Source organism: Ambystoma mexicanum, chromosome 2q (genome assembly GCF_040938575.1).
Source record: "Ambystoma mexicanum isolate Mex_15411 chromosome 2q, UKY_AmexF1_1, whole genome shotgun sequence".
Taxonomy (NCBI): domain Eukaryota; kingdom Metazoa; phylum Chordata; class Amphibia; order Caudata; family Ambystomatidae; genus Ambystoma; species Ambystoma mexicanum.
Window position 1 is genome coordinate 1,165,700,867 of NC_090924.1, and position 17,898 is coordinate 1,165,718,764.

The 17,898-nt window shown below is 40.4% G+C and overlaps 1 protein-coding gene across 4 annotated transcripts in view; it reads right to left on the reverse strand.

Moving 5' to 3' along the window:
• The window catches only part of DYNC1I1 (dynein cytoplasmic 1 intermediate chain 1), a 2,709,604-nt gene that overhangs the window by 984,613 nt on the left and 1,707,093 nt on the right, over positions 1–17,898 (reverse strand). For all 4 annotated transcript variants that reach the window (XM_069648550.1, XM_069648548.1, XM_069648551.1 and 1 more), the window contains one exon: positions 5,538–5,637. In XM_069648550.1, the coding sequence (XP_069504651.1) occupies positions 5,538–5,637 (100 nt within the window). The remainder of the gene's footprint in view (positions 1–5,537; positions 5,638–17,898) is intronic.

The window sequence follows — 17,898 nt, forward strand, 5'->3', positions numbered from 1 at the left end:
AGCAACTAGGTACACGGAACGCCCGCACCGACCACACACCCCTGCACAGAGACGCAGGACAGAGAGTTCAATGCACAAAAACCTAAGGTGAGCAATAACCCCAAGGGAGGGTATTTGGACCAGAGGGAGGTGAGAGTCCGTCCATCACAGAACCCGTATCTAAACCCTCCATTCTCCTGTTATAGGCACTACCCAACGTCTGGCACATACCCAAGCAGAGAGGGGTCCGGGATCGCGCTTTGACCTCCATCCAGTATAGTGTGGCAGCCCCGTGGATACCAGTGAGCGTAACAACTTCTCTCCTCACATCTCTGATGTTTCTAAGAAGTCAAACTATCAGCTGCACCTCTTCAAAGGTATTCTTCCTTTTCTCACTTTCCCACAAAAGCTCACTGTCTCCAGAGCCCTGGTCCTCTCTAGGCTGGACTATTGCAAGAGCCTCTTTCTAAATCTTCCTGCCTCTACTCTTCGACCTTTACAACTTATCCAGAACAAGACTGCAAGACTTGTCCTTGGCCACAAGCCCAGGGATCGTATCTCTCCAGCTCTGGAATCTCTTCACTGGCTCGCCGTGGCTGCAAGGATCAAGTTCAAGACCCTCTGCATCGTCCACAAGGCTTTCTGGGGCCTGGGACTGCTCTACCTCCAACGTTCTCTTCCAAAGCATCTTCCTTCTCTAGCTTTCCGCTAATCCACCTCCAACTCTCTGAGGGTCAGAAGTTTCTCCAAGCAGAGAGTTGGGGGCAGATCTATCTCCTCGGCTGTGACCTCCCGCTGGGACAGTCTCCTTGCCTCTCTCAAACTTGAGCAGAACCACCTCCGGTTCCGGAAGTAACCCAAGACCTTCCTTTTTGCTTCTGTTTTCTTTCTTCCTCTCCCCTGCTGATGCACCTGACTGCTCTGCGGACTGGTCACTCTCCAGTCCCTTCTCTCTGCACCTATGAGCCACCCACTGGCTGCACTTGTGAATTAACTGCACTTCTCCCTTCCCCTCTCCCCTGGAACTTCTCCTCTTCCCTCTTCCACGCACTTCTGCGATCTGAATGACACAAGGCCTAGTAAGATCGTTGCTTGTCCTCCCTTTGTTTCCCCCTCTTGTCTTGTCACGCCTAGAAACACTTGTGTAGAGGCACATTATAAATCCCACATCATATCATAAATGCCACATCATATCATATATGAGGCACAACATTTAGTGGTATTGTCACCACTGTTGGATGTATAAACAGTGATGGTAAAAAGATGATGACTTCTAATAATTCATGTTTACCTTCCATTGGCTTAAAGACTGGCCCAAAAATATGTTTAGGTAAGGTAACACTCCTACCCTATGATATAAAGAGGATGAATCTAGGGAGAAAAAGAGTTTTGTAGTCCTATATTTAACATGGGGAAAACCAACCTAAAGTCCCAGCATTCCACAAAGAAAATAGGGCGGCATTGCTGTCTCACATGTGGAACTGGGAAACTTGAGAGATCTGCATTACCATTGCAGAGAAGATTTCCTATTTGAATAAAACCAAAAACAAGGGTATTAGCACTGGGCCATTACATTCTTTTTTTAAAAATAATTCTACTTTTAATATTAGATAATAGCTAAATTAAATAAAGGGAAATATAAATCATGTTTTAAAACGTATATTATAGATACTTAATGTTAATGTTAAAGGATATTTGTACCGTGCACTATCACCACTGGAGAGGTCCCCTGGCACTCTGGAAGCTCTGAAAAAGGGAGAGGGGGGTGAGTTAGTGGGAATAAGCTGGAAAAGTGCAAGAGAGCAGTGATGTGCTGTTGGGGGTCTCAGCCCGGTTGTTCTGTTGGCTGGGGTTAGGGTGGTTTACGGTCGGTAGTCATGGTGTGCTGTTGTGCGAGTCTATGTGTGGTTTGTTTCATTGTTGCAATGTAGTAAAGTTTGTGCGGATTGTTGTGTAGTAGTTTTGTGGTTGTGTTTGATTAGAGTTTGAAAGGTGTATGCAGAGAGGTGAAACTGTTAGTGGAATGGTTAGTTGGCATTGCTGTCAGGAAGTGAGGCGCTGAATTTCCGTATTCGCTCTAGATGGGGTACAAGAGCATCTCTGCGTCTCTGTCCTGATCTGGGCCGTCCGATACTCACAGTCCCTTTCACACATAGCATCCACTCACAATCTTAACCTTACCCAAGTTTGGCTTCGTCCACCTACGTGACACCTGCCTGTATTTGGGGCAGGCAGGCATTTGTGCGTCCCTTCAAGACTGGTCCAGGGAGCATTCCCAATCTAGTTGGTACGCAGCAATGACTAGCCAAGGTTACTCTATCCACATGTGGTGGGTGGTTGGCATTCATCATCTTAATCAGTTTTTTATGCAGGCTATCGCTCCCCAGCCCCTTCGAAACGTGGCAAATGCCAGCACTTGCAATTATGTCCGTGGGCGCCACCTGCCTTCATTCATATGAACAATTTGAACAATTTAGAGCCAATACATTCACTTAATAAGATCAATTCCAAGAGGAATCCACCTGTTTGAATCATACAATGAAGTGCATAAACTTGGAAATATAAATTCTATAAATGCAATAAAAATATATAAATTACCTGTGACAAATCATTGATTTACATTTATATTAACACCTTCCAGAGATATGCATGATCCTTTGGTTGCATCTCTACTATTATCAAATTAAATATTTAAGCAGACAAATGACAAAATAAGAAAAAGGGTATACACAACCTAAATGTCCAACAAAAATGGAAATAAATGTAAGGAAACCCTGTGTATCTCACACAAATAGAAATGTATCTTTATCTAGAACAAAATAGAAATGCATTAGAGCATACCCGTGTTTCACACTATTCATGCCGTTGTACTCGCATAATGTGGTTGCTTCTTCACGGCCACTGGTGAGTAATTATTTGAATGTATGATCTGTTTATTTATAGTTCTAATTCTTCTAGTGACGTGTTTATTTCATTCCCCAAAACTTTTTTTTCTAAAAATATATGCTCCTTGTAGTCACACAATATAAGTATGGATAATTCTTAACCTTGCTTAATGTTCCAATTCCACATAAAAATCTGTAACTGAATTGCAGTCTTTTATCGGCTTCCATTTTAAAATGTTATCTGCATGTAGATTTTGCTCTAAGACCAATATGTATTTCTATTTAAATATAGTTATACAAATGTATAGACTGGGCGTGCAAGCTCTTAGTGGTACGTTGACCACATGCTGCTGGCTCTACTTGGAATGGAAGAAATATAGGGAACAGGGACCTTTGGGGCACTTTAATCCTGAATGTAATAAACATTTTTAATGCAATCCATCTTCAAGTATAATATTGAAATAATGTTCATTGTCTAAACTGTCACATGAAAACTATTTTCTATGGCACCACAGAATTAGTTGATAATGTTATTCTCAAGTGAAATGTTCAGTGAGTGCAGTTTAACAAATATAATGTTTTCAGAAAGATTTTCATAGAGTACTTATTTTCATAGAGTTCAGAGAAAAGGAAATGCTACAGGTTAGGACTGACAGATAATGTGTGAGAGTTAACAGGTTAGTGGCTAGAGACACGACCTAAGGGTTTATATAATAAGGAAACAATTCTAGGGGTAAGCACACAGACGTCATTTGGGGTCACCATGGGTCGTAGCTATGACCCCTGGTGACTCCCCTGCAACCTTTGCCACTGCCTCTGTGACACCTACTGATAGAGTTCGTAAAAATAGGTGTTATTAGTATGAGATGCAATAGTATTTAATGTGTCAACCTTAGGAGGATGAAGGACTGATTCAGCCCATCTGAAATATGAACATGGAAAGTGCAGGCTGGCACATGTCAGAGATTAGCTTTTAACTCACAGAGCTATCTAATTTCTACACATAATGCTGTTTACCCAATTGTGCATTTAAAATCATTTATCAGAATATCTACCCATCACCCTCTCCTGTTCCCTCTAGTCCTTTTTAAAGAAAATATAGCACTACTATTATCAGGTCTACTAGTAGGCCATGACATCATTACAGTACTTAGAATCAGTAGGAATATAAATGTTATGTTAATTAGGCACATAACCACCAGAGCCAATGCATTTCCAAATGTGGTATTAACACTTGAGAAGAACTACCTGGTCTGATAACTTAGTGGGTTAAGTGCTCATGGCTGTTATTTATGTATGTTCTGCAGGTCACAGGTGTGACTAGTAGCAAGGCCTACTCAGCCTTATATGCCACTGACCATATAGCTCAGGAATATATGGCCAACAGCATTTATGGTCAGGGCCATGTAAGAGTACAACACTGTGGGGTCAGCCTGTTGGCATGCCTGATGATGAACCATGTTCGGATCGAAACACGTTGAGGTGTCATGGGTTTGTTTTCAGTTTGTTTGTTATGAACTTTTGGATTAACATTTGATCGATAGAAATTGCCTCTATAAACTTGACATTATGATTAAAGTCTTTCTTTGCTAAAAAGAAGTCAAAGGGTTCTTTGTTACTTTTACAGTGTGTTAGGTTTTGTGTCCGTTGACTATTTCTCTGACTTTATCCCATACCAGGAACGCGGCATTACCTCACATTGGGTGGCATTACTGGCATTTGAGCATGCTCTTGGTGTATGAAAGAAGCAACTGAATATACAGAGCTGTGATTTTTATATTTTGACTATACCTAGGCTGTAAGGCTAAAACAGACATGATATGGCCTTGTCCTCAGAGGCTACATTAGCCGTACTGTATTATGGCAGCACTTGTGAATGTGGGGATTTACTTGGCATATGATTACTTATCCTGACATTTACAGCAATAATTGACATACATTGTCAGTAAATGGCTATATGAGGCTATAGTGGCATATGCATGGCAGTGCCACTGGCCTATGTTGGTTTTACTTGGTATACTTCTGTCATAACATGACCCCCTTCATGGCATGTCAAGGCACCACCCTAATGAAAATGTGCTTGGTATCCAAAAAGTCTTCAGTCTGTTTCTGTGCCGGTTTGGTTTTTTATGAAGTGTAAACTTTCTTATGTTTTTACACCCATCAGTCATTTTAGGTGATGGCATTGGGATTAAATGTCAGTTCATAAGATGTCACCTGGGTCAAAGGTCATATGACGTAACTTCCTGTGATGTCATCAGGCGTGTGATGTCACTTCCGTTGTCCCTGGCATTTTGGTGAATTGACATTCCTGGGAAAACAGGCTGAATAAAGAGTTAGTTGTGGGTGGTTATGTTAGAGATATGGGGCTGGTGTTAGGTAAGGAACTATGGGCTTGGGGTGAGGAGTCAGAGGAAAAGGGTTATAGATAAGGGGTAAATGTTTAGTGGAAAGAGGTTATGGGTTAGCGGTATATTGAAAGCGGTTGTATGTATTGGAATTGGTAACGACAGGAGTGTTTATATCTAGGTAAAAAAAAAATATAAAAAAATAGCTAGTTCCACCGTAACGGTAGACATATTTTCACATTGGAAGAAGATGCTTGGATGATCAATAGTTATTGTGTTAGATTCTTACACATTCTTATACATTTGTGCAGTGTGTGATATTTACCTGAAGAGACCAGTCCAAACAGGTGACAACACGATGCTTCGACCAATGCTCATCATAGAACTGGCGATTAAATGAAAGATTGGATCCAGCTTGAACATCTCTGTGTGTTTATTTTTGAAGAAACAAACAAGAGAAAGATGCAGTCTTAAATAAATGAAAAGTATGCATAACAATTATAACAATAACTACAGTTTTTAATCCAACATTTCTACGTGAGTTGAGTTTCTATATGAGTACAGTTTGAGGGTGGACAGCTTTATAACTAAAAGTAAATGTTTACTGGCTCTGGCGCTTTCTCCACTCCTTACTATAAACCCCACTAGTTTAGGGGAAATGCTAAACACAAAGGGCCATATTAGTTCATAGTTCACTAAACAAGAACTAACGCGGTAGAAATGTGAGAGAAAATATCAGTGTTTGTATAAGTATGTGTCTATCCTTCCTATTTCTGCTGGCACGAACAAAGAGAGCTATCTTCAGCCAACTCTGGTGCAGGCTGCAGCAAGCTAGGACGGTTGCAGAGTTTAGACGTAGAGCAGTTCTGTGCAATGCGCAGAAGACAGAATGGTGCTGTGAGCTGGGAACAAAGGGTCCAGAAAGACTCAGAGCTATGAAATTCCAACAACCCAATCTCAGTTTGTAGAGGTTTCTCCAGAACCCCCTCTGATTGAATCAAACAACATCATCTTTATTTCAAAAAGCGTAGCATTTTTCATAACCAAAAGTTGTAACTACCACATAATATTTCACATGTCATACGCACAATTAAAGTCATTGATTGCCTAAGAACCAAAACTGTTTCTAGAAACAAACTGCAAAGCATTCCTCTTTTCTTGTAGCAATAGCATATGTAAAATTGCAAAGTTTGTATGCATAATACTGCATGCTATGAAAATAAATATTAAACAAGTTCTGTTCAATTACTAAGAACTATTATTCAGAGCCATACATTTCATATCATTAAAAGTACCTTTTAAAAGAAGAGCATCAGTCATAGAATTTGAAAAATATAAACCACATATGTTAAACACCATATAAATACATCACTAAATAAAAGACTTGTGCAATTCTTGAACTTGACTAATGCATTTACACAGCTCCACTACGAAATCATAACATACTTTCTATTATCTCCCCCATAATAAATAGGATCATGATTCAATGTTTGAATATCACCATTGTACAGCCATTTTCTACTACTTATTTCTTTTGTGCCACGTTTTTACCTCTGGTTCACTGAATTAACTCAAGTCTGCTCTTTTGTATCATCCATTGTGTAAGTTTTACCGATGATATAGTAGCTTGAGTAGCGAGGGTCCTATGGGGCTGTTCTGCAAGGAAATCATTTTGCAAATCCTGTTGTGCTGGGACTCTAGCACAACAGGAGTTGAAAAATAAATCTGTTGTCACTATATATTGTTCCACCACTCAGCCCGACTGCCTGGCCTGCTTCTGCAGCAAACAATCTCTGATCTCCCGCCCTCCTGAATCACCCCATTTGCCCCCATTTTCTTCTCTGTTAGCCTCCCCTACGGCCACGATGCATGGTGGAAAGAAAGAGTGAGATCAGAACACACCCTCAATGTGATTGGAGTGACTCTGCAGACCTTGATCTCGAATCCTATGAAGGCTAAACCAGCCTTGTTTGATTTTGATTGGATTCAGACCACTGATGCCTTTCATTCCTATCCCTCGTTGAGTCACCTGACCCATGAGCACAGACGAAGAGGCTCTCTAACTAAGATACTGCTTCAATTCCCAAATTGTTTCAACAGAGGTATTGTACTTAGGGCCGGGTGGAATTTACTGCTGACCAGGGAAATTCAATTAAGGAGATCTTTAATTATGGAAAATTCAGCCTGTTGTAGGGTCTGTATGGAGAAACTGGAGTCCTTAAGACATTTGGTGCTTGAGTGTGTATGCGTATCATTACAGGGCCTAAGAGCTCAGTACCTGGGGCATTTAGCAGTGAACTCAATAACGTTTGATGAAGATCTGGTATGGAAGCGATGTCTTGAAAATCACAATCTCCGTGAGGGGTTGGCCCTGTCGAGCTTTATCAAATCACTGAATTTGTAGATTTGGAAAATAACAAACAATTGTATGGGCATTTATTGCACTCTGTCTGATCTTATATGGACTATGTGATGTGAATGTATAGTGATCTTAATTCTATGTGAATGTTTTTTAGGCCTTAATATTTTTTGTTATTCATTATTATTAATTTTTTTTATAATGTATTAATTGAATTATTGGAAATGGACTTTTTCTGATTTGACTGCAGGACAAGTGCTGAGATGGCCTGGCCACTGGATAGCAAGGGTCCAGCCATCCGAGGAGCGGGAGCTTCATGTTATCACCATTGAGGCACAGCCATGTGTCCTGCATCTGCTTCTGCACCAACCAGTCAATCACCTTTCCAGTATCATTCGAATCCCTATAAGAATCAGCAAGACACCTCCTCCCACCTGGGCTGGTGGCACCAGGTAGATATTAAATAGAATATAGAGAGTCCTGAGGTACTGCACATGGAACTGTGTGACTGGCAGAGATGAAGTTGGCACGTTTTACCCTCTAGATCCTCCCCCTCAAAGGAAAGTCGACTCCAGGCTAACAATGGACCATAGATTCCCAGACATTGTTCTAAATGGCCAGACAGGATATCTTGGTCCTCAAAATGAACACAGCTGGTCTTCCCCAACCCCCTCCAGCTCCAATGGTTGTACTCTGACCAACAACAAAGCAGTTGTGTTGCTTTTTGTAGGACAAAGGCCTCACTGATAATTGGTCAAGAAACACTCTTGATTCAAATAGCATGAAAATTGATGTATCACATCCCCTTCCAAAATCTTGGTGTTAAAGGGGTGGATTGATTTAGGTCTAATGTTTTTTTGTGAGATGGGTCCAATTTCTTATTTTTTTTCCAAATGTATAATCATTTGCCAAGACATGTTGGTAGTATCCCTTTTATATCAGGTATTGGCAACAATTGGCAGGTCATCTACCGCTGTGCCAATGTAGTTACTAACCCCCTTCTAAGCCTTTGTAAACTTTAGGGAGCACTTTAGCCTTCATGAGCAAACATTTCATGGTTTATCAGTGAAAGCACAATGTTAGGACCATTGCTATAAAATATGTCACTTGAGGAGTGAGCATTACTAATCTGTGGAATGGAAGAAAACACTATCATGCATCTACACCCCACCCCCACTCTTTGTCTGCACTGATCAGATACTCCCTATCTGACTAACCTGCACTTCGCCCTCACAGGCTGCACTACCACTGTTTTGGATCACCATATTTATTTATTCATTTACTTATTATTTATCTTGTCCTCTCTTATGCTCTGCACTTTTCAATTTATCCCCCCTCCCATGCACTGTCCCCATTTTCCCTTCCCCATGCACTTGCACGTTCTCAATGTCACTGGGCCTAGCAAGATCATTGTTTTTGTTCTCCCCCCTGTTCCGCTCCCTTTGCCTGGTCGCGCTCTGAAACACCTGTGTATGAGCGCGATATACATAAAATATCATTAAAATATCATACATTGTTGCTCCTTTGAGTATCATGATATGCTCAGCTAACGTTAACTTATAACTCACGCTCATTGCCAAGTTGTACTTTCAGTCTTACTTTTCCCAACAAATGTTGGGGAACATGGTTCATTCAAGGTGTATGGTAAAATACCACCACACTGCACATGGCACCAAACAGTGCTACAAGAGCATGCTATGGCGGCTAGAATGTGGCTGCCATTTAACTTCCAATTAACATGCTGCGCAGGAGGTGGGCTCCCAACATCCCTTATGCCAATGTCAAGATGCCAACGTGACTCATCTGCTGTCCACCCTACTCGCCCATATCCTCTACACCATATCAACACATTCTCCAAGACAACAGCGACCAGACATACCTCATTTCTTGCAGTTCGCACACACAGAACAGAGACGGAATCTACGGAAGGGCTGTGTAATGTTGACCAGCTCACCAGATAAGGACTAGCCCAGACAATCACCAGTCCACCTTCAGAGATATTTTTGGGGAAATCGTCATACCTTCCATGAATGTTCGACAGTATATGTTTGTATTAATGCAAGGCAGGTAGGTGTCCATTCTGCCATGTGCTTCTATTTGACGTTTAGTGTGCTCTGAGTTGTAGAGCCCTCTATGTGGCCAGGATGCAGCTTCATTCGGGAGTCGACTTGCAGAAGAGTGGACTAGAATTTAGGTACTGAGCATGCAGATGAGATGGCATGCTTCAACCGTGGGCATCCTGAGAGCCAGACGGTCTATAAACATAGGGTATGTTTCATACCCAAAGGCGCGTAATGACAAAATAGATATGAGGGTGTCCTGAGGATGCTGTCCGAATTGTTGGCAGGCGAGTTGAAACTGTTCTAAAAACACACGAGATGTCTGGGATATCCGCAATTAACCAAAATGGTAACCTAAGAACATTATGCCTGTCTGTAATGTTCGCAAACAAGTCCAAACTGTTTTAAGAACACATTCGGTGTCCGAGATGTCCGTAATCAAACTAACACACGTGGTGTCCTGAAAGGTTTGTAAATAAACAAAATGGGGGTGTCCTGAGGACGCTAGACCTGTCTTTGCTGTTCGTAGGCAGGTTGAAACTTTTCTAAGAACACATCAAGTGTTCCAGGATGTTCGTAAATAAACAAAATGGGGGTGTTCTCAGGACACAATGTCTGTCCGTATCGTTCGAAGGCGAGTTGAAACTGTTCTAAGAACACAGGCAATATCCTGAATTGTTTGTAAATAATCAAAATGGGGGTGTCCTGAGGACGCTGTCCGTATTGTTGGCAGGCAAGTTGAAACTGTTCTAAGAACACACGAGATGTCCGGGATATCCGCAATTAACCAAAATGGACATGTTCTAAGAACATTATGCCTTTTCTGTAATGTTCGCAAACAAGTCCGAACTGTTCTAAGAACACATTCGGTGTCCGAGATGTCCGTAATCAAACTAACACACGTGGTGTCCTGAAAAGTTTGTAAATAAACAAAATGGGGGTGTCCTGAGGACGCTAGACCTGTCCTTGCTGTTCGTAGGCAGGTTGAAACTTTTCTAAGAACACATCAAGTGTTCCAGGATGTTCGTAAATAAACAAAATGGGGGCGTCCTCAGGACACTATGTCTGTCGGTATCATTCGCAGGCGAGTTGAAACTGTTCTAAGAACACAGGAAATATCCTGAATTGTTTGTAAATAATCAAAATGGGGGTGTCCTGAGGACGCTGTCCGTATTGTTGGCAGGCGAGTTGAAACTGTTCTAAGAACACACGAGATGTCCGGGATATCCGCAATTAACCAAAATGGACATGTTCTAAGAACATTATGCCTGTCTGTAATGTTCGCAAACAAGTCCGAACTGTTCTAAGAACACATTCGGTGTCCGAGATGTCCGTAATCAAATTAACACACGTGGTGTCCTGAAAAGTTTGTAAATAAACAAAATGGGGGTGTCCTGAGGACGCTAGACCTGTCCTTGCTGTTCGTAGGCAGGTTGAAACCTTACTAAGAACACATCAAGTGTTCCAGGATGTTCGTAAATAAACAAAATGGGGGTGTCCTCAGCACACTATGTCTGTCCGTATCATTCGCAGGCGAGTTGAAACTGTTCTAAGAACACAGGCAATATCCTGAATTGTTCGTAAATAATCAAAATGGGGGTGTCCTGAGGACGCTGTCCTTATTGTTAGCTGGTGATTTGAAACTATTCTAAGAACACACGCGGTGTCCTGACATGTTCGTAAATAAACAAAATGGGGGTGTCCTGAGGACGCTTTGCCTGTCCGTATTGTTCGCAAGCGGATTGAAACTGTTCTAAGAACAAACGCCTGTTTGTAACTGTTCGTTTCACTTGTGTCGCACTTTTAATTAGTTTCAGGACCCGAACAGGGTCCGTAAAACACCAACGCACATGCGCAAAACAGTTACCGTGCATTTGGTGTCCTGCGGATACCGCTTCCCTTCGCGGACATGTTCGCAAAACTATCATGTGACCGTGCCCAAGCTGAGCATGTGTTCTGACTGCGGACACTGTTCGTGTCCCCGAACAATTTAAAACTACCTTTTCAGGCAATCCACAATATTTTTCAATAATAAATCACCATAGCACAAGTCCCACAGAGTAATCCTGACTTTGTACATACTTTTTGGGACTTTTTGAACCTTTTTTTGGTGTTTGATTTGTCCGCGGAACCACGCACAATCACCCCTATTAAAGGCCACACCCCAGAACTCATCCTCATTGTGTTTCTGGCTATCTTACAGAACACAGAGCATTTCTGCTGCCAATTTTCCAGATTTATTTCTGAAACCAGGTGGCATCTATGGCTGCACTACTGCCACCTGGTGCTACATCTGCCTCAGCATCACCCCCACCCCATCCACCACCACCACCTCCCCAAGGGCCTGAAGGGGGGAACAGGAGTGAAGATGCAGAGGAGGATGAAGAGGATGATGAGAATGAGGTAGTGGAAGTCCCTACTACCAGCACTCGCCATGAGTCTTGGGTGTGGCAGTTATTTACCATTCATGGTAACGTACCTAAGGCACGTGCGAACCAAGTCACCTGCAACCAGTGTAAAATGGTACTGAGTCGTGGGAGGCCCGGTTCGTAATACTTTGGTACAACTACTATGAAGCGACACCTAAAGTTGTTCCACGCGGGGGCCGTTCGCAAGGTTGTACCTTGCGAGGAGCGTAGTAGGTTGACTTCCTCTACTACATCCTCTGTTTCCGATCCTGTCACCACAAGGAACACTCTGTGGGACAGCGTATTCCTCCAGCTGCCTCACAGGCCATTCACAATGCTAATGACCCTTACCTTTCGAGGGTCACATTTGTGTGTATGTACTGTGACGCAGTAGTCTGCAGGGGGGAGAGACTTCAAAGTGCTTTTGAGACTCTGGTCTCAGAGCACGAGAAGACCTGCTCACTACCTAAGTAAGGCCCACTCTACATCTTCCTCTCTCCACCCGCCCTTTCTTATCCCCGTGGTTGGTGTCCCCCTTACCCTCCTTTTCCCTCCTCTCCTACTCCTAGTGTGTCGTGTGTAAAAAACCCAAAAAAATATTAAAAAAATAAAATAAAAAAAAGCCTTTTAGAGCCGCCTTTCACAGTTTAAAAATAGAAGTGAAAATAAATGAAGCAGGGCCTTGTGTATTTTTCAGAAGTCCGCGGAAGATCCGCGAACATCTAAAATTCTGGGGTGCTGCCCTATCATAACCATTGCATTTTGTCAGGGAGGAAGTGTTGGCTCTGAAAAGAGCCTTTTGGTGGTGTTTGTTTGTGTTTGAAAAACTTGAAATGCTCAACACTTACTACAAAATGGATGCTGTATTTCCAAAAAAGGTTGCAATGCATTTTGTACATTTCTCAGAAAAATCTGATTGCCAGCATAAGTAAGATGGACTCCATCTCTGCGAAAAATGTATGTGCTATGAAACATAATATTTTCATTGTGAAAAGAGGACATGACAACATCTCTTAGAAAAGCACAAACAGCCTTATTGACATTGCGCCTTGCTTTCTCCATTTGTGGACCAAATGAAGAAGAACGCAGCCACATTTTTCTCTGCGCAATCCGAGAAAGAATTACTTGAGAATTGGATACATGTCCATGACCTTCCCAAGTCCTTCTTTCATTGCAAATTGCAAAGAAATTCCAGACACATGTCCTAAACTGTTTCCTCCACAATGAATTACAATTATGTCTGGATGATGCTCTGTCTCCAAAGTAGCACAGAGAGGTAGTAAGTCCAACCACTTAATTCCACGTACTCCATGCCAGTGCACTTCCACATGTGGGAATCCAAGATCTACAGCTACTTCACAGCTTTCTGCATGCACCTTCAACCAATGTATCCATGAGTCTCCCAAAATCCAAACAATCTGTTTTCTGAAACACACAGCCATAGCTATCTGTTCTTCTCTCAGGAAAAAGAGTATCTGACAAACTCTCTCCTGGCACAACACACCCACAATCCTTTACTGACCAATCCCTTCCTCTGCTCATTCTCATTTGCATGCCTCCCCACCCCAAAATCCCCGGATGTAGCACGCGATGTCTGTGGACTACCGCCATATCCGCGGACATATCGTAACATGGACAGTCCTTCTACCATTTCAATTTCACGATCTGTGCCATTCCCTCATTGGATATAGCTAAGCAGTAACACGACCATCCACCAATCACATACAAGACCTCTACATCTAACTCCATCATCATAGATCAGCACTTCAAATGTACTGTTAATCACTCTGAGTACAAGTGTCATATCATTGGAAAGCACCTTCTACAAGAAATACTGTACAAGTCTCCAAGATTTCTACTTGCAGCTGCATGCATATCCATATGCATGAACACAAACTACAGGTATGCATATTTTCTGTATAGTACATGTACAATTCTTATACATTCATATAAACAGATTAACTGACTTTTAGCTTCTATAACCTATAAAATGAACTTACTGTCATTTTTTCCATCTGCTATAATCAACTGTTCCAAACCTATCTGCTATTTAATTTCTTTTTACACACACATTTGCAAAGCATGTTGAACTAACATATTTAAAGTAAAATATAAAGAGTTCACATAGTCAAACAAAATTGCATGCACACACTATGTTCAAATATCAAACAACAATACTTGTACAAAAACATAAAAATCAATGTCTAAATTAACATCAGTGCTATATACAAACAAAATTACTAACATTGCAGTGAATACCACTCTCCTGAAAAGCAGCAGCAGAATTTGAAGTACAAACATCAACTAAGAAGAATCCTGCTCATTCCACAAAATAAAAGTAAGTTAAAGACCACCATATATTTTTACTATTACTCAAACATACTGTAAGGTTAATTCATGCTATTTCTGCTCCTAAAAACAGAGATTGTGCACCATTCTGTCAACAGATCCCCATTTGTTAAACAGAGATTTACAGGTAGAATGGCGCACAAATTCCCATTTTCCGGCGCACAAATGACACAACTCAGCCCCTAGAATGTTGATATTATAGAACAAACAACTGTTTTAATTGTATACCACTAGATTTACTATTTGTGCTTCTCCTGACCAGTAGCTTACATTCTACTGTCATCTGAACGCCAGTTTAGTAGCACATAAATTCAAGAATACCCATCCGAACTAGTTGAAGTTGCCCAATGCACAATCACACACCATCACAAACATCTTTATTATCATACTCAGACACTCATGCACACAGCACACATGCATTGCAGAACACCCCAAACCATACCTTCTTTATTTTTTTCAACAGACCATAAAGAATGCCTACCAAAAATCAAGTCCATAGAAAGCAACGCAGAAGTAGAGCAAATGAAAATAGAAGTGTCCAAAATAAGCATCCATCTCTAGCAGAATTTGTAAAAAAAGTTCTAACAAAACAGCTAATACAGTCATTTAGCGAAACAAAACAAGCTTCAAGTACAGAAACTTTGCCTCCTCTGTCAAAATGTAAAATGAAACAGAAAACAACTAACAAGAATTCAGCTACCACTACTGATAAAACTGCTCCTATAAATCTTGATATAGTGCCAAGTAAGCATACCAAAAAAGTATTTTACCAAAAATGTTCTGGCACAGAGTCCTTCAAAATCTTATAAAAACAGGTGAGAAATCATAAAACCTTAAAACCTACCGTAGGAAATTAAACTTAGAAGCTTTGATAGACAGTGCAATCCTTCTCAAAAGAAAGTTATTTATTTTAGTGTTAAACAAAATGAAACCACTAACAGAACTAATGACTAAATTACAAAAAAGACTTCTCAATAAACGAAATATCAACAAAAATAACTGAATGGAGTCACACTACAAACACTGAACCATATTTAAATGAAGAAGCATACAAACAAAAGAAACAAATACAATTGCCATACATAGCAGTGGACGAGGTTATGAAAAAGTTAATAATACCATAATGGAACAAGAAATACTGCTTACAAAAATATCCCCAGTATACTTAGAATTACCTCTCCATTCAACTGAATCGGAACGTCTAGTATACAAATGGCCATGCAGGTCAATGTGTAACATTCCCAAAAAATCTTTCAAGTCTTTACGCCAATTCCTCAATCAGTACGTGAAAGGCAAAGACAAAATCAAAATTAAACTACTGCAAAATATGGACACCTGTCCAGTGCGCAAGTACACAGGACTACAAGGACATTCATTGGCCTGCATTTCAGGACCTACTTGCAAAACCACCTTCCATCATATCAAAATGATACCAACACATCATTCAACTATAAGAAATCTAGTCTATAAACTGTACTATGATAAAAGTCCTGCTTTAGCACTAGCCAATTTGAATAACATTCTTCTACATGGTACAGCAAAAGACCTACTTGAAGAAATCGACTATATCCAGAAAAGATATGTTGGAAGTGAAAGCCACTTACAGAATGAAATAGCTTTAAAACAACTTAGCAACAAGTCTATGCACGGTAACCTTCTACTACACACATACAAAAAAGGAATACTGAAATTTAAAAGTACATCTGCTGAAGTACCAAACCATGTGTGTGTATGTTACCGCAGAACTTTTTATAAATGTAACACAAAAACTGTAGACCTAACATACAAAATAGAAGACAATGGAGATTCTAAATCGTTTGAATTAGCTCTCTACCTTATAGCAGAAAACAAATACGAAATAACCGACCCCTTAATACTTTGCAGTTACTGCACTACAAAACTTGCCAACAATCAAACTCCTTCACGTGCTATCACAAATAATTTGGAATTATTTCCACTACCAAAATCCCTACAACAACTCAATTTATATGAGAGCATCATAATTCAAACAGTGCACCCCTTTCAAGTAATAATACGTCTTCAACCAAAAACAGCAAAATTACCTCCCTCTGAATTGGTGAAAGGCATTCGTGGAAAAGTAGTGTATTTGCCATTAGATCTAAAACAAAATGTGCACACTCTGGGAGTGCAACGTCTAATGGAGCAATATTTAATTATCTTAGTTAATGGTGTACCTACAAAAGACAAAATAAATTGGCAACAACTGGTAGATTTACATAAAGTTAGACAAGCCTTGCAATATCTAAAAGACAATAATGAATACTACAAAGAAATTAATATTGAAGAAAACTTGAAAGAAACCACTGACATAATTCAAGAGTCACCAGAATCTGGTCAATTTGAGCTTTTAGATCCTGCTACAGTATCCAATACTTTAGACCATTATACAATTCATCCATTGCACTCTAATGACACTGTAGAAGATGCACTAGAAACGTACCAAATGCGACAAACAAATGGATCACCAATCAGCATATTGGGAAAAAGTATAGAAGCATGTGCTTTTCCTCTACTCTTTCCTACTGGCAAAGGAGGAACGTACGATGATAGACCTATTCAAATAACAGCATCAGAATACCGCTCGTTACAGATGCATTCTGAAGATCCCAGATTTACACAAAATGTGGAATACATATTCCACCTACTCTTTGAAAGTGAACTAGCAACTCTATGTTACGGAGTTGCACACACATTAAAATCAGGAACCCACTTTCAAAACATGTCAGCTACACAATTATTACAAAAAGTGCAACAAAAAGATGAGGTTTTACAATTAAGTATTACAAATCTATTAGCAAACAATGCGTGGCACTAAAGAGTACTGGTTCGGACGTCATGGAGTTGTACGTTGTATGATAAGAAACCTTGGCCCACCCACTTCGTTTGTTACATTAAGTTGTGCAGAATATGCATGGGAAGATTTACATGATTTCCTACGCATATCAAACAAAAACAAAACAAACATAGATATACTAACACCTGGAGAACTTTGTTCTCTAGATCCTGTTAATGTTTCAAGATATTTTCACCATCGCCTCATTGCTATGCTACACTTTATTTGTAATAAAACTGTTCCTCCCTCAGAGAAGTGCAACACTTCTTTTAGAGAAAAGAATACCAAGCCAGAGGAGCAGAACATATCCACATGCTTTTATGGATTAAATATGCTCCTAAATTTAGTCAAGACAATGATGCCACTGTGTTACAGTTTATTGAAAAATATGTCACTTGTGAAATTCCATCGGAAGCAACAAATAGTATTCTTAATGCACAAATTTTACAATTTCAAAGACACAAATGTGGCAAATATTGTCATCGCAAATACAAAAACAAAGGGAAATACTACACCAAATGCCTCTTTGGTTTCCTTAGACCAGTTACAAAAACAGGTCAAGTAAACAACTTCAGGTCTTCAGTTAGACATAGTGTTAAAGGTAAATCACCTAAAAATACATATTACATAAAAAGAACAGAAGAAGAAAAATATAT